Source organism: Oncorhynchus tshawytscha, linkage group LG33 (genome assembly GCF_018296145.1).
Source record: "Oncorhynchus tshawytscha isolate Ot180627B linkage group LG33, Otsh_v2.0, whole genome shotgun sequence".
Classification (NCBI taxonomy): domain Eukaryota; kingdom Metazoa; phylum Chordata; class Actinopteri; order Salmoniformes; family Salmonidae; genus Oncorhynchus; species Oncorhynchus tshawytscha.
Genome location: NC_056461.1, coordinates 38,680,108 through 38,699,926, shown reverse-complemented (window position 1 = coordinate 38,699,926; position 19,819 = coordinate 38,680,108). Strand labels below are relative to the sequence as shown.

General features: G+C 43.6%; 2 protein-coding genes across 2 annotated transcripts in view; one reads left to right on the top strand and one right to left on the bottom strand.

Moving 5' to 3' along the window:
- Positions 1-19,819, top strand: part of LOC112231423 — a gene marked incomplete in the record, with an annotated part of 690,592 nt that overhangs the window by 207,642 nt on the left and 463,131 nt on the right.
- The window catches only part of caln2 (calneuron 2), a 58,512-nt gene continuing 44,849 nt past the window's right edge, over positions 6,157-19,819 (bottom strand). The window contains exons 5-6 of the mRNA XM_042311727.1: positions 12,621-12,771; positions 6,157-9,162 (exon numbers count right to left, since the gene is read on the bottom strand). Of these exons, the coding sequence (XP_042167661.1) occupies positions 9,035-9,162; positions 12,621-12,771 (279 nt within the window). The 3' untranslated portion in view covers positions 6,157-9,034. The remainder of the gene's footprint in view (positions 9,163-12,620; positions 12,772-19,819) is intronic.

Genomic DNA, 19,819 nt, shown 5'->3' with positions numbered 1-19,819 from the left:
CATGTGCACCACCAAGTCAGAACAGTAAGCGAAATTAAGAGGGGATAACAGACCAAATTATTAGCGTGAGGCAGATGGCCTACGAACAGCTTTTACACAACATACACTTAGTATTACTTTCTTAGCTACAGTACACATACATTGGCTTGCAAAACTATTCACCCCCCTTGGCATTTTTCTTATTTTGTTGCCTTACAACCTGTAATTTAAATCTATTTTTATTTGGATTTCATGTAATGGACATACACAAAATAGTCCAAATTGGTGAAGTGAAATTTTAAAAAATTCTACAAAATAAAAAAAGGGAAAAGTGGTGTGTGCATGTGTATTCACCCCCTTTGCTATGATGCCCCTAAATTACCTTCAGAAGTCACATAATCAGTTAAATAAAGTCCACCTGTGTGCAATCTAAGTGTCACATGAGATGTCACATGATCACAGTATATATACACCTGTTCTGAAAGGCCCCAGAGTCTGCAACACCACTAAGCAAGGGGCACCACCAAGCAAGCAGCACCATGAAGACCAATGAGCATTCTCAACAGGTCAGGGACAAAGGTGTGGAGAAGTACAGATCAGGGTTTGGTTACAAAAAAATATCTGGAACTTTGAACAGCCCACGGAGCACCATTAAATCCATTATTAAAACAATGGAAAGAATACGGTATCACAACAAACCTGCCAGGAGATGGCCGCCCACCAAAACTCACGGACCAGGCAAGGAGAGCATTAATCAGGGAGGCAATAAAGAGACCAAAGATAACCCTGAAGGAGCTGCAAAGCTCCACAGTGGAGATTTGAGTATCTGTCCATAGGATCACTTTAAGCCGTACACTCCACAGAGTTGGGCTTTACGGAAGACTGGCCAGAAAAAACATTTGGTGGTCCCCAAAAGGCTTGTGGGAGACTCCCCAAACATGTGGAAAAGGGTACTCTGGTCAGATGAGACTAAAATTGAGCTATTTGGCCATCCAGGAAAACGCTATACTGTATCTGGTGCAAACCCAACACCTCTCATCACCCCGAGAAGACCATCCCCACAGTGAATCATGGTGGTGGCAGCATCATGCTGTGGGGATGTTTTTCATTGGCAGGGACTGGGAAACTGGTCAGAATTGAAGGAATGATGGATGGCGCTAAAAACAGGGAAATTCTTGAGGGAAACCTGTTTCAGTCTTTAAGAGATTTGAGACTGGGACGGAGGTTCACCTTCCAGCAGGACAATGGACCTAAGCATTCTGCTAAAGCAACACTTGAGTGGTTTAAGGGGAAACATTTAAATGTCTTGGAATGCCAGAGACAAAACCCAGACTTCAATCCAGTTGAGAATCTGTGGTATGACTTAATGACTGCTGTACACCAGCGAAACACTTCCAACTTGAAGGATCTGGAGCAGTTTTGCCTTGAGGAATGAGCAAAAATCCAAGTGGCTAGATGTGCTTTTGTTGCAAAAGGTGGCTCTACAAAGTATTGACTTTGGGGAGGATGAATAGTTATGCACGCTCAAGTTCTTTTTTTGTCTTATTTCTTGTTTGTTTCACAAAAAATATATTTTGCATCTTCAAAGTGATAGGCATGTTGTGTAAATCAAATGATACAAACCCCCCTAAAATCTTTTGGAATTCCAGGTTGTAAGGCAACAAAATAGGAAAAATGCCAAGGGGGGTGAATACTTTCACAAGCCAATGTATGTGTACTATAGCTAAGAAAGTAATACCAAGTGTATGTTGTGTAAAAGCTGTTAGTAGGCCATCTGCCTCACGCTAATAATTTGGTCTGTTATCCCCTCTTAATTTCGCTTACTGTTCTGACTTGGTGGTGCACATGCACATGTAGCCTATAGCCTGTTGTAGAGAAATGTAATCATTGAATATTGTAAGAGCTTTCATTGTCTGCTTATATGCCCCTTTATTTATCCTACGGTTCTGAACTTGGTGTACAGCAAGAACACTGTACAGGGAGAATTCTGTACAGGGAGAACACTGTACAGGGAGAACACTGTACAGGGAAAACACTGTACAGGGAGAAGTCTGTACAGGGAGAAGTCTGTACAGGGAGAAGTCTATACAGGGAGAAGTCTATACAGGGAGAACTCTGTACAGGGAGAATTATGTACAGGGAGAACACTGTACAGGGAGAACTCTGTACAGGGAGAATTCTGTACAGGGAGAATTATGTACAGGGAGAACTCTGTACTGGGAGAATTATGTACAGGGAGAACACTGTACAGGGAGAATTCTGTACAGGGAGAATTCTGTACAGGGAGAATTATGTACAGGGAGAACTCTGTACAGGGAGAATTCTGTACAGGGAGAATTCTGTACAGGGAGAACACTGTACAGGGAGAACACTGTACAGGGAGAACACTGTACAGGGAGAACACTGTACAGGGAGTACAATGTACAGGGAGAACAATGTACAGGGATAATTCTGTACAGGGAGAATTATGTACAGGGAGAACACTGTACAGGGAGAACACTGTACAGGGAGAATTCTGTACAGGGAGAATTCTGTACAGGGAGAACAATGTACAGGGAGAATTCTGTACAGGGAGAACAATGTACAGGGATAATTCTGTACAGGGAGAATTATGTACAGGGAGAACACTGTACAGGGAGAACACTGTACAGGGAGAATTATGTACAGGGAGAACAATGTACAGGGAGAATTCTGTACAGGGAGAATTCTGTACAGGGAGAACACTGTACAGGGAGAACACTGTACAGGGAGAATTCTGTACAGGGAGAACACTGTACAGGGAGAACACTGTACAGGGACAATTCTGTACAGGGAGAACACTGTACAGGGAGAATTCTGTAGCTGTACATTTCAAAAGTTCTTAACAAATAGTTATATTGACTCTGTCCGTCTTAGCTCACTCATTAATGTCTTAATCCAAATTACAGATTGCCTCTTATCCACTTGTCATCTCAGTTGTCAGTAGAAACCACAAGTCAGCCATATCAGATACATTTTTTTTATAGAAGTAAATGAGTGAAAACAGGTTTCTAAAAAAAAATGTATAAATACTTTATTTACATAAGTATTCAGACCCTTTGCTATGAAACTCGAAATTGACCTCAGGTGCATCCTGTTTCCATTGATTATCTTTGAGATGTTTCTATAACTTGATTGGAGTCAACCTGTGGTAAATTCAATTGATTGGACGCGATCCACACACCTGTCTATATAAAGGTCCAACAGTTGACAGTGCATCTTAGAGCAAAAACCAAGCCATGAGGTCGAAGGAATTCTCAGAGACAGGATTGTGCCGAGGCACAGATCGTCGGGAGGGTACCAAAAAATGTCTGCAGCATTGAAGGTCCCCAAGAACACAGTGGCCTCCATCATTCTGACGGAGCTCCAGAGTTCCTCTGTGGAGATGGGATAACCTTCCAGAAGGACAATCATCCCTGCAGCACACCAATCAGGCCTTTATGATAGAGTGGCCAGACCGAAGCCACTCCTCAGTAAAAGGAACATGACAGCCCACTTGGAGTTTGCCAAAAGGCACCTAAAGGACAAGATTCTCTGGCCTGATGAAACCAAGAATGAACTCTTGTTCTGAATGCCAAGCGCCACCTCTGGAGGAAACCAGACACCACAACTTGCATCTTCATCTTCTGCACATTCTACCATTCCAGTGTTTAATTGCTAAATTGTAATTACTTCGCCACCATGGCCTATTTATTGCCATACCTCTCTTATCTTACCTCATTTGCACATGCTGTATATATACTTTTTTCTACTGTATTATTGATTGTATGTTTGTTTACTCCATGTGTAACTCTGTGTTGTTGCATGTGTCGAACTGCTTTGCTTTATCTTGGGCAGGTCGCAGTTGCAAATATGAACTTGTTCTCAACTAGCCTACCTGGTTAAATGCTGCTGGAAGTGGTGTTGGAGGGCCAGTAGGAGGCACTATTTCCTCTGGTCTAAAAAAATATCCCAATGCCCCAGGGCAGTGATTGGGGACACTACCCTGTGTATGCTGTCTTTCGGGGACGTTAAACGGGTGTCCTGACTCTCTGAGGTCATTAAAGATCCCATGGCAATCGTAAGAGTAGGGGTGTTAACCCCGGTGTCCTGGCTAAATTCCCAATCTGGCCCTCAAACCATCACGGTCACCTAATATTCCCCAGTTTACAATTGGCTCATTCATCCCCTCCTCTCCCCTGTAACTATTCCCCAGGTCGTTGCTGCAAATGAGAATGTGTTCTCAGTCAACTTACCTGGTAAAATAATGGATAAATAAATAAAAAATAAATAAAAAATAAAGGTGAAATAAATAAAAAATCTAATAAATAAAATAATGCCAAGTGTCACGTCTGGAGGAAACCTGGCACCATCCCTACGGTGAAGCATGGTGGTGGCAGCATAATGCTGTGGGGATGTTTTTCAGCGGAAGAGACTGGGAGACTAGTCAGGATCAAAGGGAAAGATGAACGGAGTAAAGTACAGAGAGATCCTTGATGAAAACCTGCTCCAGAGAGCTCAGGACATCAGACTGTGGCGAATATTCACCTTCCAGCAGGACAACACCCCTACGCACACAGCCAAGACAATGCAGGAGTGGCTTCGGATAAGTCTCTGAATGTCCTTGGGTGGCCCAGCCAGAGCCTGGACTTGAACCGGATCTGGAGAGACCTGAAAATTGTTCTGCAGCGATGCTCCCCATCCAACCTGAAAGAGCTTAAAAGGATCTGCAGAGAAGAATGGGAGAAATTCCCCAAATACAGGTGAGCCAAACAGGTGAGCCAAACAGGTGAGCCAAACAGGTGAGCCAAACAGGTGAGCCAAACAGGTGAGCCAAGCTCGTAGCCTCATATCCAAGAAGACTCACTGTAATCGCTGCAAAGGTGATTCAACAAAGTACTGACTAAAGGGTCTGAATACTTATGTAAATATAATATTTCAGGTTTTTCATTTTTAATACATTTGCAAAAAATTCTAAAAACCTATTTTTGCTTTGTCATTATGGGATATCGTGTGTAAATGGATGAGGAAAAAACAAACAATTTAATCCATTTTAGAATAAGGCTGTAACGTAACAAAATGAATACTTTCTGAAGAATGTCCAGATGACAGCTGGTAGGAGTGAGCTTCTGTCCTAACATAGCCTTCCCACACAACACTTAAGCCCCGTTTATACCTGGTGCCCGTTGTCCTGATTGTGTCCACATTCTGCTAGTGCCCACATTTGAAGACAGGTGTCGACGATTCCATTGTGATCTGATTGTGAACAGATCTTCCTGACCTCCTCCAAAGGTAGTCAGGAACACTTTGTGTCTGGATATCAAGCAAGTGTAAATAGATCTGGATGTTCAAACAATTGAAATCATAATTTATACCGGCCTCTTAAATCATTGATAGGTAGCACCATTGATTTATGTCATTAGTAATTTTCTTAAAATACATAAATTCATATTATTTTGAAAGAATATCTGTCAAATAAATTGCAAACTACTTTTACACAGCAGCCCAGTTCTGATATTTTTTCCACTAATTGGTCTTTTGCCCAATCACATCAGATCTTTTTCAGATCTGATTGGTCAAAATACCAATTAGTCAAAAAAAGATCTGAATTGGTTTGGCTGTGTAAACACAGCTATTTTAATACAACATGTAGACTTCGCAAACTTTGATTAGATAGTAATTGAATCATATTTATCAGATCACTAAACTCACATGTTAGTGCAACGTGTAAACGCGGCTCAAAACAGGTACAGTATAATGGTTCATTTATCTATAGCTCTGTCAGATGCAGCCCTCTCCTGCCACACAGTGGCCAAGTTATGAAAGGTATACACGTAAAACATGACTATTGGGAAGTGGTCTACATTCATTCCCTGGAAAAACAGAACTGTTTTTTTTGTTTCTATATATAGAAAAAAGATTTTATTGCATAACCACAGGTTGATTATGTTTATACAGACTACATATCTTTATTTGTATGTTACCATCATTAATATTGCTGTTTTTCTTTCTTTTTAGATTTCTCTCTGTGCAATACACAAACATATTTTTTTGACATTTATATAATCTCAAACAATGGTGGCTGGTGGGTGGAGCTGTAGGAGGATGGGCTCATTGTAAAGGCTTGAATGGAATAAATGGAACGGTATCAAACATATGCAAACCAAATGTTTGACTCTGTTCCATTTATTCCATTCCAGACATTAAAATAAGCCTGTCCTTCTATAGCTCCTTCCACCAGCCTCCATTGATCGCAAAACCACAGGTCTCCAAACCACCAGTGCTGGTTATAGACGCTCTCTCTCTCTTAGCCCAAGTACATCCCCTTTACCAGGTTGAAAAATATATGACAGAAACATTTACAATATTAAAACTATGACTAATATACATACACATTACGATTAGATGCTGGTGTCAGGGACCATAATGGCTTATAACAATTATAGACTAATGTACCAATGGGCCAGAATGTTCCTCTGCAATCACATATAAATATATTTAGATATCTGAGACAGCAAGATGACTTTGGGTGTGAAGAACTACACTACATGGCCAAAAAGATCTATATATTATAGTAGCCTAAACATGTGGTGTTGAGAGTAAAGACATTTCAACAATGAAAAGACCAATATACTTTGACTTGAACACGTTACTGTGTGAAGAACAGTATGTATTTAGGAGTAGCAGTACTGATCAGCTCCATCCTGTCCATAGATCAGCCTCTCCTACTCAGAGACGCTTGATACATGTGTCCCCAGGCCTCAGTGAGTCATGCAGTCCTATGACAATGCAGTGTAAAAGAGATGAAACAGCTCGGTGGTGATTATGGCCACGTGACCTTGTATTTGCATATTTATGACCAAATATTCCCCTCTGCATTCTGATTTGATTAATAGCTGGAATAAATAGAGAATTCAGTATAAATCTGAAAGTAAAATGTGACAGTAGTTCATACACACAGTACACACATTTAAAATCAAGGCCATAGGAAAGGTTGAATTGATTCTACCCTTCATCTTCCAAAGGAAAGGAATACTAAAATAGCAGCTACATGCATATTGATGTAGAGGTAATGGAATATATATTTTAGTATAAATATTTGATCTGTCATGGTCTGAGCGTGTAGTTCATCATGAAAGGTTGCTTCTCTTCCTCTGCCCTAGCTCGTTCACTCCCCTAGTCCGTCTCACAGATCTAAGACATCTGACTGGGCCCGTATTCAGTCTAGGATCAGCACGCCCTCCCTGTCTATATAATCCTAATGATTATGATTTAAAAGGGAAAACTGATCCTCGAACAGCCGTCATTCTCTGAGATGCTTTGTGAATATGGGCCCTGGTACAGTAGGTGCCAAGAAAACCAGCCTTCAGATTGGATAAATGCTGGAGATTCCACCATGTTGCATTCATCCATCCAGTCAGATTGGACATGTTTCATCCATCCAGTCAGATTGGACATGTTTCATCCATCCAGTCAGATTGGACAGGAGGTGGAGATTCCAGCATGTTGCATTCATCCATCCAGTCAGATTGGATATGTTTCATCCATCCAGTCAGATTGGACATGTTTCATCCATCCAGTCAGATTGGACAGGAGGTGGAGATTCCACCATGTTGCTTTCATCCATCCAGTCAGATTGGACAGGAGGTGGAGATTCCACCATGTTGCATTCATCCATCCAGTCAGATTGGACAGGAGGTGGAGATTCCACCATGTTGCATTCATCCATCCAGTCAGATTGGACATGTTTCATCCATCCAGTCAGATTGGACAGGAGGTGGAGATTCCACCATGTTGCATTCATCCATCCAGTCAGATTGGACAGGAGGTGGAGATTCCACCATGTTGCATTCATCCATCCAGTCAGATTGGACATGTTTCATCCATCCAGTCAGATTGGACAGGAGGTGGAGATTCCACCATGTTGCATTCATCCATCCAGTCAGTCCTGTCAGATCTGTGAAGGCGAGTGAACGTGGGCTGAGGGGGGAAAACAACTTTCTGGAATGAAAAGCAATTTTACATGACCACAACCTTATTGTTCATGGACCAAGAAGGCCAGGTGGTTCATGTTCCAAGCCTTTGGGGACAGTTGACACAGAACACCGCCCTATGGACACGTAGAGTGACACAACATACGGTAAATACTGTACATACATACAGTGCCTTTAAATATCCACTGAGTCACATGCAGTGCATACAGACAGACATAGAGACAGACAGACAGTAGACTATACTGTAGCGACATTGTGAGGGAGGGAATGTCAGGTGTAGAATGATGCCTATGTGATTTAAGACTATGGAAGTCAGCTGAGCTAAAGCCTAGGGGTTTGTTCTGGGAGCTAACACGAGTTTGTCCTCAAGTCGCAAACCATCTCTGTTACAGTGTAAACATACATTGGTATAATGTCCACAGGTGAGTGACTATAACATGTAAATATAAGATAGTAGAATAATAATAAAAAATAACAGATTAACACGTTTAGATACAGTTTAAAAGATTAAACAGCAGGAGCGCTTGTCAGGTAATGTTTACCCCCTGAAGTAAACCCAGAACCAAAAGTTCAGTTAAAAATTAGGAATGGCTCAAAGCACCTGATGCATGTTCAATAGATTGCTTTTGATTAGACAATTGATCTTTTAAATAGGAGGTTAAAAAAAACATTTATTTTAAAGGGGTGGTTAGAAAATCATTCTTAAAGGGGTGGCCTTCTCTGATACAGAAATGAAAGGAATCCCTTTATGCCCACAACATATAAAAGATTGCTTTGTATCATGTCCAGTCTGTTCATCAAGTCCTCTTAGTGTTTTTGATTTGATTAGTCTTTTTTTCCACTGAAAATAACATTTTCCGTGTGCGTCCTTCAGTACTTGCACTCTCTTGTCTGTTTACTGTTCATGATATAAATCAAAACAAACGTCATTAAAATAACAGATAGTTGTCCTTCACAGAGGTGTTTGGGTTCTGGCTGGTCTGTCTTCCTGTTTTTGCTGCAGAGAGAGGAAGTGAGGTCATTTAACTGTAAGGCCCACTCCCCAGGCTCACAGTGTGATTGGCTTACTCCATGCCGTTCCGCAGCATCTGATTGGCCGCGATGAGCATGACGCTGATGATGAAGGCCATGGCAAAGGCGCAGATCAGGCTCTTCCTCACGCATGTCTGTCTGTTCTTCTTCTTAGGGTGGACTGAATAAAAGAAGAGAGGAGAGAAGAGGAGGGGAAGGAGAGAGGGGAAGAGGAGGGGAAGAGAAGAGGGGGGAAGAGGAGGGGAAGAGGGAGAGGAGGAGGGGAAGAGGAGGGGAAGAGGAGAGAAGAGGGGAAGAGGAGAGAAGAGGAGGGGAAGAGGAGAGAAGAGGGGAAGAGGAGAGGAAGAGGAGGGGAAGAGGAGAAGAGGAGGGGAAGAGGAGAGAAGAGGAGGGGAAGAGGAGAGAAGAGGAGGGGAAGAGGAGGGAAGAGGAGAGAAGAGGAGGGGAAGAGGAGAGAAGAGGAGGGGAAGAGGAGAGAAGAGGAGGGGAAGAGGAGAGAAGAGGAGGGGAAGAGGAGAGAAGAGGAGGGGAAGAGGAGGAGGAGGGGAAGAGGAGAGAAGAGGAGGGGAAGGGGGAAAGAGGAGGGGAAGAGGAGAGAAGAGGAGGGGAAGAGGAGAGAAGAGGAGAGAAGAGGAGGGTAATAGGAGGGGAAGAGGAGAGAAGAGGAAGGGAAGAGGAGAGAGAGGAGGAGGGGAAGAGGAGAGAAGAGAAGAGAAGAGGAAGAGGAGAGAATAGGAGGGGAAGAGGAGGGGAAGAGGAGAGAAGAGGAGGGGAAGAGGGGAGAAGAGGAGGAGAAGAGGGGAGAAGAGGAGGGGAAGAGGAGGAGAAGAGGAGGAGAAGAGGGGAGAAGAGGAGGGGAAGAGGAGGAGAAGAGGAGGAGAAGAAGAGGGAAGAAGAGGGGTAGAGGGGAGGAGAAAAATAGAAGTATAACTTAAGTCACTTATTACATTAAATTATGATAATTTCATATTATGCCTCCCCTCCCATTCCCTATGCTGGTAACATCACAAACTGGTCAAATACACTTTCTGCACTGAGTTCCCCCAGAGAAAACATAACTGAAAACCAAAGACTAGAGAGGATGAAGTCTGCTCTCCGCTTTCCTTTTCCAGAGACTTTTTCTTTGGGAAAAAAGAGCCATGTAACTGAAAACATGAACAATAGTGGATATTCTTTATCCCCTTACACTGTGTATAAGACAGTAGTTTTTTGGAATTGTTAGTTAGATTACTTGTTCGTTATTACTGCATTGTCGGAACTAGAAGCACAAGCATTTCGCTACACTCGCATTAACATCTGCTAACCATGTGTATGTGACAAATAAAATTTGATTTGATTTGATAGGTAGTCCCTTTTTCTGTTTGTTAACATCACAAACATCACCAAAAACACAGACACAAGTCTGGAGCAGACCAGACACCAGCCTGGAGCAGCACAGACACCAGCCTGGAGCAGACCAGACATCAGCATGGAGCAGACCAGACACCAGCCTGGAGCAGCACAGACACCAGCCTGGAGCAGCACAGACACCAGCCTGAAGCAGACCAGACATCAGCCTGAAGCAGACCAGACATCAGCCTGGAGCAGCACAGACACTAGCCTGGAGCAGCCCAGACACCAGCCTGGAGCAGCCCAGACACCAGCCTGGAGCAGACCAGACACCAGCCTGGAGCAGACCAGACACCAGCCTGGAGCAGCCCAGACATCAGCCTGGAGCAGACCAGACATCAGCCTGGAGCAGACCAGACATCAGCCTGGAGCAGACCAGACACTAGCCTGGAGCAGCCCAGACATCAGCCTGGAGCAGCCCAGACCAGACACACAGAGACAGTAACCCAGACACACAGAGATGTGTCTAATGGAGTCCGACAGACTGAATTCCCACAGGGTCGGCGAAAGAGAAGGAAGAAGAAAGGGAGGAGGATAGAGACATGAGAGGAAGGGAGAGAGAGAGATAGGAAGGATTGAGGGAGAGGGCAGAAGGAGAGGAAGATAATCTTTGGTTTAGCTTCCAATTTCACTTTTGGTTTCTTCTCTCTCTCCCTTCCCCTCTTCACTCCACTCCTGTTTCTCTTCCATTATCTTCTCTCCCAGACCCTCCTTTTCTCTCCTTCACTGGAATCCCTTCATTTCAACCATTTATCCTATCCAGAGTGACAAGACGAACTACAGTTAAATTCCTTATTCAAGGGCACATCAGCAGATTTCTTACCTAGTTGGATCAGGGATTCGAACCAGCAACCTTTTGGTTACTGGCCCCCTCTCTCTCTCTCTCTCTCTCTCTCTCTCTCTCTCTCTCTCTCTCTCTCTCTCTCTCTCTCTCTCTCTCTCTCTCTCTCTCTCTCTCTCTCTCTCTCTCTCTCTCTCTCTCTCTCTCTCTCTCTCTCTCTCTCTCTCTCTCTCTCTCTCTCTCTCTCTCTCTCTCTCTCTCTCTCTCTCTCTCTCTCTCTCTCTCTCTCTCTCTCTCTCTCTCTCTCTCTCTCTCTCTCTCTCTCTCTCTCTCTCTCTCTCTCTCTCTCTCTCTCTCTGGCAGACTAGCAGTCTTTCTCTCCTTCCTTCTTTCATCATCTCTCACTCTCCTCACTTCCTCTTCTTTCTCTCTGAGAGTTACCTATCTAATAGAACACAGAGGGTTTTCTTTAATGGAAGCTTAACTAATGCAAATTTGGTGAGTGTGGTGTACCGCAAGGCAGCTGGCTAGGGCCATTATTGTTTTCTGTTTTTACTAATGACCTTCCATTGACCTTGAATAAAGCCTGCGTGTCAGTTGGACCTGAACAGAGCAGCACGTATTGCACTTAGATGTACACGGAGGGCGAATGTCAGCAACTTCGTAAACATTAAACATGCATGTCAATCTCTCCTGGCTCAAAGTTGAGGAGAGATTGACTGTATCACCATTGGTCTTTGTGCGAGGTATTGATGTGTTGAAGGTACAGAACTGTCTGTTCAAACAGTTGTGTAATCAGAGGTCTCTTCACAGTCCCCAGGTCCAGAAAAGAGGCTGAGAAACACACAGAGCCATGACTACATGGAACTCTCTGCCACCCCAGGTAACTCAAGAAAGCAATACATCCAGATAAAAAAACAGATAAAGAACACCTTACAACACAACAGGGATTGTGAACAGACACAAACATTTTAATATATCTTGCATACTTATTTTCCACCATAATTTGCAAATAAATTCATTTTCTGGATTTTTTTTCTCATTTTGTCTGTCATAGTTGAAGTGTACCTATGATGAAAATTACAGACCTCTCTCATCTTTTTAAGTGGGAGAACTTGCACAATTGGTGGCTGACTAAATACTTTTTTGCCTCACTGTATATTATGTATGTTATTTATATGATGTAGTATTATGCATATTATGTAGTATTATGTATATATGTATATTATGTAGTATTATGTATATTATGTATTTTATTTGTTGTTTTGTTTCCTGTTTGGACCCCAGGAAGAGTAGCGGCTAATCAGGGATCCCAATAAAATACTAAATACTAAACTCTTTGTCTCTCTCTCTTCTCTCTCCATTTCTTTCTCTATCATCTCTCTCTTTTAGTATTATCTCTCTCTGTGTCTCTCTCTGTGTGTCTCCCCCCCGACTCCCTCTCTCACCTCCCTCGTACTCGGGACAGTTCCCTGTCTCGTTGAGGCTCTCCTCTTCGTTGATGATGATGTTCTCGATGTCCTTCATCGTCAGGTGGTCTCGGAATGCGTGAAACAGAACCTGCTTCAGCTCGTCCAGGGACATCTGCTGTATGTCAAACTGCAGGGGCAGGACACACACACAGATACACACCAAGGTCAAATCATATCATTTTTTTCCCTTCTCATTTTTGTGTGTGTGTGTGTGTGTGTTTGTGTATATGTGTATTTTTGTGTGAGTGTGTGTGTTAGTGTGCGGGCGTGTGTGTGAAAGTGATTTATGACGCTCTGAGCGGAGCAAGTCTCATTCCAATCAAAAGTCAGTCTGAGGTCTCTGAGGTTTTCATTTCTAAATGTATAATTCATTTTACTTTTTGGAGTGTTCTACTCTGCATCTGCCCCTCCCACCCGCCCTCCCTCCCACCCTACCTCCCTCGCTTCCTAATATGGGAGAGGGAAAAAAGGAGAGAGATAGAAAGAAAGACAGGGAGTAGGAGAGAGAGAGAGTAACAGGTATATCTGTGGAGTGATGGAGAGGAGAGTAACAGGTATATCTGTGGAGTGATGGAGAGGAGAGTAGCAGGTATATCTGTGGAGTGATGGAGAGGAGAGTAGCAGGTATATCTGTGGAGTGATGGAGAGGAGAGTAGCAGGTATATCTGTGGAGTGATGGAGAGGAGAGTAGCAGGTATAGCTGTGGAGTGATGGAGACGAGAGTAGCAGGTATAGCCGCCCCACTCTATCCTGTCTGTCTCTCTGCTGTTATCACTATCCGGTCTGTCTCTCTGCTGTTATCACTTTATCCAATATCCTGTCTGTCTCACACAGGCTGTGTTCCAAATTGCACCCTATTCACTCAATGGGCAAAAGAAGTGTATTTTATATTGAAAAGGGTTCTATTTGGGACGCAGACACAATTAATGGGATATCTCCGTCCCATTATCGACGTCCTGCCAGTGGTATTATAGCAGAATGGAGACATTACCGAGTGTCCTGCCAGTGGTATTATAGCAGAATGGAGACATTACCGAGTGTTCTGCCAGTGGTATTATAGCAGAATGGAGACATTACCGAGTGTCCTGCCAGTGGTATTATAGCAGAATGGAGACATTACCGAGTGTCCTGCCAGTGGTATTATAGCAGAATGGAGACATTACCGAGTGTCCTGCCAGTGGTATTATAGCAGAATGAAGACATTACCAAGTGTCCTGGAATAACAGACGGTTCGATCTCATCATTTCGTCTCTCTGTGTGTGGGTGTCTTTGTGTGTGAGTGTGTGTGTGTGTGTGTGTGTGTGTCTCTGTGTGTGTGTGTCTCTGTGTGTGTGGGTGTCTCTGTGTGTGTCACGTCCTGACCTTGGTTCCTTTTTTATGTCTCTATTTTAGTTTGGTCAGGGCGTGAGTTGGGGTGGGCATTCTATGTTTGTTCTGTGTGTTTATAGTTCTATGTGTTTGGCCTGGTATGGTTCCCAATCAGAGGCAGCTGTCAATCGTTGTCTCTGATTGAGAACCATACTTAGGCAGCCTGTTTTCCCACTATGGGTTGTGGGTTGTTTTCTGTGTCTGTGTTTTCACCATACAGAACTGTTTCGATTTCCGTTGTTTCACGTTTGTTATTTTGTGTTCAGTTGTAATAAATTTAACATGGACACGTACCACGCTGCATATTGGTATGCTGCATACTGATCCTCCCTATTCCTGTTCCTCAGATGAAGAAGATCTTTACAGTGTGTGTATGTGTGTGTGTGTGTGTGTGTGTGTTGAGGAGGACAAAGAATAAAAAAGTTCTATTGATTCCAATCTCAGCGCACGTGTCACCTTTCTAAGTGATTTACACCTCAATTATCCACACACACACACACACACACACACACACACACACACACACACACACACACACACACACACACACACACACACACACACACACACACACACACACACACACACACACACACACACACACACACACACACACACACACACACACACACACAGCTAGAATAATACAGGAATAGAAACATCCCAAGGAGGGGATAGAATGATTCCACCTCCTCCCACCCACAGGGTCGATGAGGACAAGTCATAGTGGTAGAAGATGCTGTATATATTAGAAGACTCTCATAGCCTGCATCTGCATTGCTTTGCTCTGAGGGGTTTTAGGCTGGGTTTCTGTAAAGCACTTTGAGACTGCTGATGTAAAAAGGGCTTTATAAAATACATGTGATTGATAAGACATCCATATTTAGCGGGGTTTTAAATGAGATACGAAGATCAAGGTCAATAATCAGTGAAGATGAAATCAATCATCTCCAGTCAATAAGTGACGTCGGGGGTCAAGGGTCATGCAGGGTCAGGCTGAACAAAACACTCAGTATACAGACTCACTCTACACAGTCTATAAGTAACTGTTGAATACTGTTATACAACACATCACTTCGTTCCAACTACAATAAAACACAAAGCTTCCTGTAGTAAACAGTCAGACTGCTGTCATCATGTGTGTGTGTGTGTGTGTGTGTGTGTGTGTGTGTGTGTGTGTGTGCGCTTGTTTGTGTGTGTGCGCATGTGTGTTTGTTTGTGTGTGTGCGCATGTGTGTGTGTGTGCTTGTGTGCATGCATTTGTGTGTGTGTACGTGTGTTTGTGTGAGCATGTGTGTGTGTGTGTTAACAGCAATAAGTGACAGACTGAGGGTGTCCAGACACATCAATCACAGCCAGATAGATGTTCGACTCGCTGTCCTTCTCGACTACTTCAACCTCTCACAACTGATAACTCACGGCTGCGTTCAGTGTCCACCAGGCTTTCTTTTACCTCTTCCTGATTTCTCCAAGCGGTACATGTTTGTTTCCGGATCGACAAGCCCAGGGCCCATATTCACATCTTAGAGTAGGAGTGCTGATCTAGGATCAGTTTAGCGTTTTAAATCACAATGAAAACAATTCTATAGACAGATTGGACCAACTCTGAGACGCTCTGTGAATACAGGCAACTATCTGTTGTCTCTGGACATGATTTTTCTCAGCTTTTTTTGTTCTATCATGGGGGGGGGGGTAATTATGCAAATATCAACAGTGTTGCTGCTATGGGCAGTGGTCCACACCCACACACCCACACACACACACACACTGATCCCAGAGCTATTAATTTGCGGTGTGGTGGTGTGTTTTGCTGGCAAGGAGGGAGTGCTCCATTTTCCAATCTAATTTGCAGACTCTCAGCAGAAACCTGGCAACCTCACAAGACAGATCTGGCAACTCCAGGCAGGGATTACTCAGCAGATATCAGGACTCTGGGGTTCCATTCAGTCTCTCCAGGCAGGGATTACTCAGCAGATATCAGGACTCTGGGGTTCCATTCAATCTATCCAGGCAGGGATTACTCAGCAGATATCAGGACTCTGGGGTTCCATTCAGTCTCTCCAGACAGGGATTACTCAGCAGATATCAGGACTCTGGGGTTCCATTCAGTCTATCCAGGCAGGGATTACTCAGCAGATATCAGGACTCTGGGGTTCCATTCAGTCTCTCCAGGCAGGGATTACTCAGCAGATATCAGGACTCTGGGGTTCCATTCAGTCTCTCCAGACAGGGATTACTCAGCAGATATCAGGACTCTGGGGTTCCATTCAGTCTCTCCAGGCAGGGATTACTCAGCAGATATCAGGACTCTGGGGTTCCATTCAGTCTATCCAGGCAGGGATTACTCAGCAGATATCAGGACTCTGGGGTTCCATTCAGTCTATCCAGACAGGGATTACTCAGCAGATATCAGGACTCTGGGGTTCCATTCAGTCTCTCCAGACAGGGATTACTCAGCAGATATCAGGACTCTGGGGTTCCATTCAGTCTCTCCAGACAGGGATTACTCAGCAGATATCAGGACTCTGGGGTTCCATTCAGTCTCTCCAGGCAGGGATTACTCAGCAGATATCAGGACTCTGGGGTTCCATTCAATCTATCCAGGCAGGGATTACAGAGCAGATATCAGGACTCTGGGGTTCCATTCAGTCTATCCAGGCAGGGATTACTCAGCAGATATCAGGACTCTGGGATGCCATTCAGTCTCTCCAGGCAGGGATTACTCAGCAGATATCAGGACTCTGGGGTTCCATTCAGTCTATCCAGACAGGGATTACTCAGCAGATATCAGGACTCTGGGGTTCCATTCAGTCTCTCCAGGCAGGGATTACTCAGCAGATATCAGGACTCTGGGGTTCCATTCAGTCTCTCCAGACAGGGATTACTCAGCAGATATCAGGACTCTGGGGTTCCATTCAGTCTCTCCAGACAGGGATTACACAGCAGATATCAGAAGGACTCTGGGGTTCCATTCAGTCTCTCCAGACAGGGATTACACAGCAGATATCAGGACTCTGGGGTTCCATTCAGTCTCTCCAGACAGGGATTACACAGCAGATATCAGGACTCTGGGGTTCCATTCAGTCTCTCCAGACAGGGATTACTCAGCAGATATCAGGACTCTGGGGTTCCATTCAGTCTCTCCAGACAGGGATTACTCAGCAGATTACACGACTCTGGGGTTCCATTCAGTCTCTCCAGGCAGGGATTACTCAGCAGATTACAGGACTCTGGGGTTCCATTCAGTCTCTCCAGGCAGGGATTACTCAGCAGATTACAGGACTCTGGGGTTCCATTCAGTCTCTCCAGACAGGGATTACACAGCTGATATCAGAAGGACTCTGGGGTTCCATTCAGTCTCTCCAGACAGGGATTACACAACAGATTACAGGACTCTGGGGTTCCATTCAGTCTATCCAGACAGGGATTACACAGCTGATATCAGAAGGACTCTGGGGTTCCATTCAGTCTCTTACACAGACAGGGGGTTCCATTACACAGCAGATATCAGGACTCTGGGGTTCCATTCAGTCTCTCTAGACAGGGATTACACAGCAGATATCAGGACTCTGGGGTTCCATTCACTCTCTCCAGGCATTCAAGGAACAAACAACTTCCTGGGAACATTGAGCACTGAGGGAAATGATGCACCAAGTTAATATTTCGAAGAGACAGCAATTTACCTAGGCACAAACTCACAGATGTGAGTCCACACACACACACATTTGTCATCTCCATCCAGCTGATATTATCCGAGTTAAACATCCGTAATGACTCATTAGAGCCCACCAAGGTGTGCTAACTCTCCTCCTTTACACCTCTCTCTCTCTCTGTCTCCGTCTCTCTCTCTCCGTCTCTCTCTCCGTCTCTGTCTCTGTCTCTGTCTCTGTCTCTCTCTCTCAGGGGCTTTATTGGCATGGGAAACATGTGTTAACATTGCCAAAGCAAGTGAGGTAGATAATATACAAAAGTGAAATAAACAATAAAAACAAATTGTAAACATTACACATCAAGAAGTTTCAAAACAATAAAGACATTACAAATATCATATTACGTATATATATAGTGTTGCAACGATGTACAAATGGTAAAGGGTACACAAGGGAAAATAAATAAGCATACATATGGGTTGTATTTACAATGGTGTTTGTTCTTCACTGGTTGCCCTTTTCTTGTCGCAACAGGTCACAAATCTTGCTGCTGTGGTGGCACACTGTGGAATTTCACCCAGTAGATATCCCCAGACCTCACAACCATAAAGGTCAATGGGTTCTATAACTGATTCAAGTAATTTTAGCCAGATCCTAATTGGTATGTTGAATTTTATGTTCCTTTTGATGACATAGAATGCCCTTCTTGCCTTGTCTCTCAAATCGTTCACAGCTTTGTGAAAGTTACCTGTGGCGCTGATGTTTAGGCCAAGGTATGTATAGTTTTTTGTGTGCTCTAGGGCAATGTGGTCTAGATGGAATTTGTATTTGTGGTCCATGGCGACTGGACCTTTTTTGGAACACCATTATTTTGGTCTTACTGAGATTTACTGTCAGGGCCGAGGTCTGGCAGAATCTGTGCAGAATATCTAGGTGCTGCTGTAGGCCCTCCTTGGTTGGTGACAGAAGCACCAGATCATCAGCAAACAGTAGACATTTGACTTCAGATTCTAGTAGGGTGAGGCCGGGTGCTGCAGACTTTTCTAGTGCCCGCGCCAGTTCGTTGATATATATGTTGAAGAGGTTGGGGCTTAAGCTGCATCCCTGTCTCACCCCACGGCCCTGTGGGAATAAATGTGTGTGTTTTTTTGCCTATTTTAACTGCACACTTTTTGTTTGTGTACATGGATTTTATGATGTCATCTGTTTTACGCCCAACACCACTTTCCATCAATTTGTATAGCAGACCCTCATGCAAAATTGAGTCAAAGGCTTTTTTGAAATCAACAAAGCATGAGAAGACTTTGCCTTTGTTTTGGTTTGTGTGGTTGTAAATTAGGGTGTGCAGGGTGAATACATGGTCTGTGGTATGGTAATTTGGTAAAAGGCCAATTTAACATTTGCTCAGTACATTGTTTTCATTGAGGAAATGTACGAGTCTGCTGTTAATGATAATGCAGAGGATTTTCCCAAGGTTGTTGATGACGCATATCCCACGGTAGTTATTGGAGTCAAATTTGTCTCTACTTTTGTGGATTGGGGTGATCAGTCCTTGGTTCCAAATATTGGGGAAGATGACAGAGCTAAGGATGATGTTAAAGAGTTTTAGTATAGCCAATTGGAATTTGTTGTCTGTATATTTGATCATTTCATTGAGGCTACCATCAACACCACATGCCTTTTTGGGTTGGAGGGTTTTTATTTTGTCCTGTAGCTCATTCAATGTAATTGGAGAATCCAGTGGGTTCTGGTAGTCTTTAATAGTTGATTCTAAGATTTGTATTTGATCCTGTATATGTTTTTGCTCTTTGTTCTTTGTTAAAGAGCCAAAAAGATTGGAGAAGTGGTTTACCCATACATCTCCATTTTGGATAGATAATTCTTCGTGTTGTTGTTTGTTTAGTGTTTTCCAATTTTCTCAGAAGTGGTTAGAGTCTATGGATTCTTCAATTACATTGAGCTGATTTCTAACGTGCCGTTCCTTCTTTTTCCGTAGTGTATTTCTGTATTCTTTTAGTGATTCACCATAGTGAAGGAGTAGACTCAGGTTTTCCGGGTCTCTATGTTTTTGGTTGGACAGGTTTCTCAATTTCTTTCTTAGATTTTTGCATTCTTCATCAAACCATTTGTCATTGTTGTTCATTTTCTTCGGTTTTC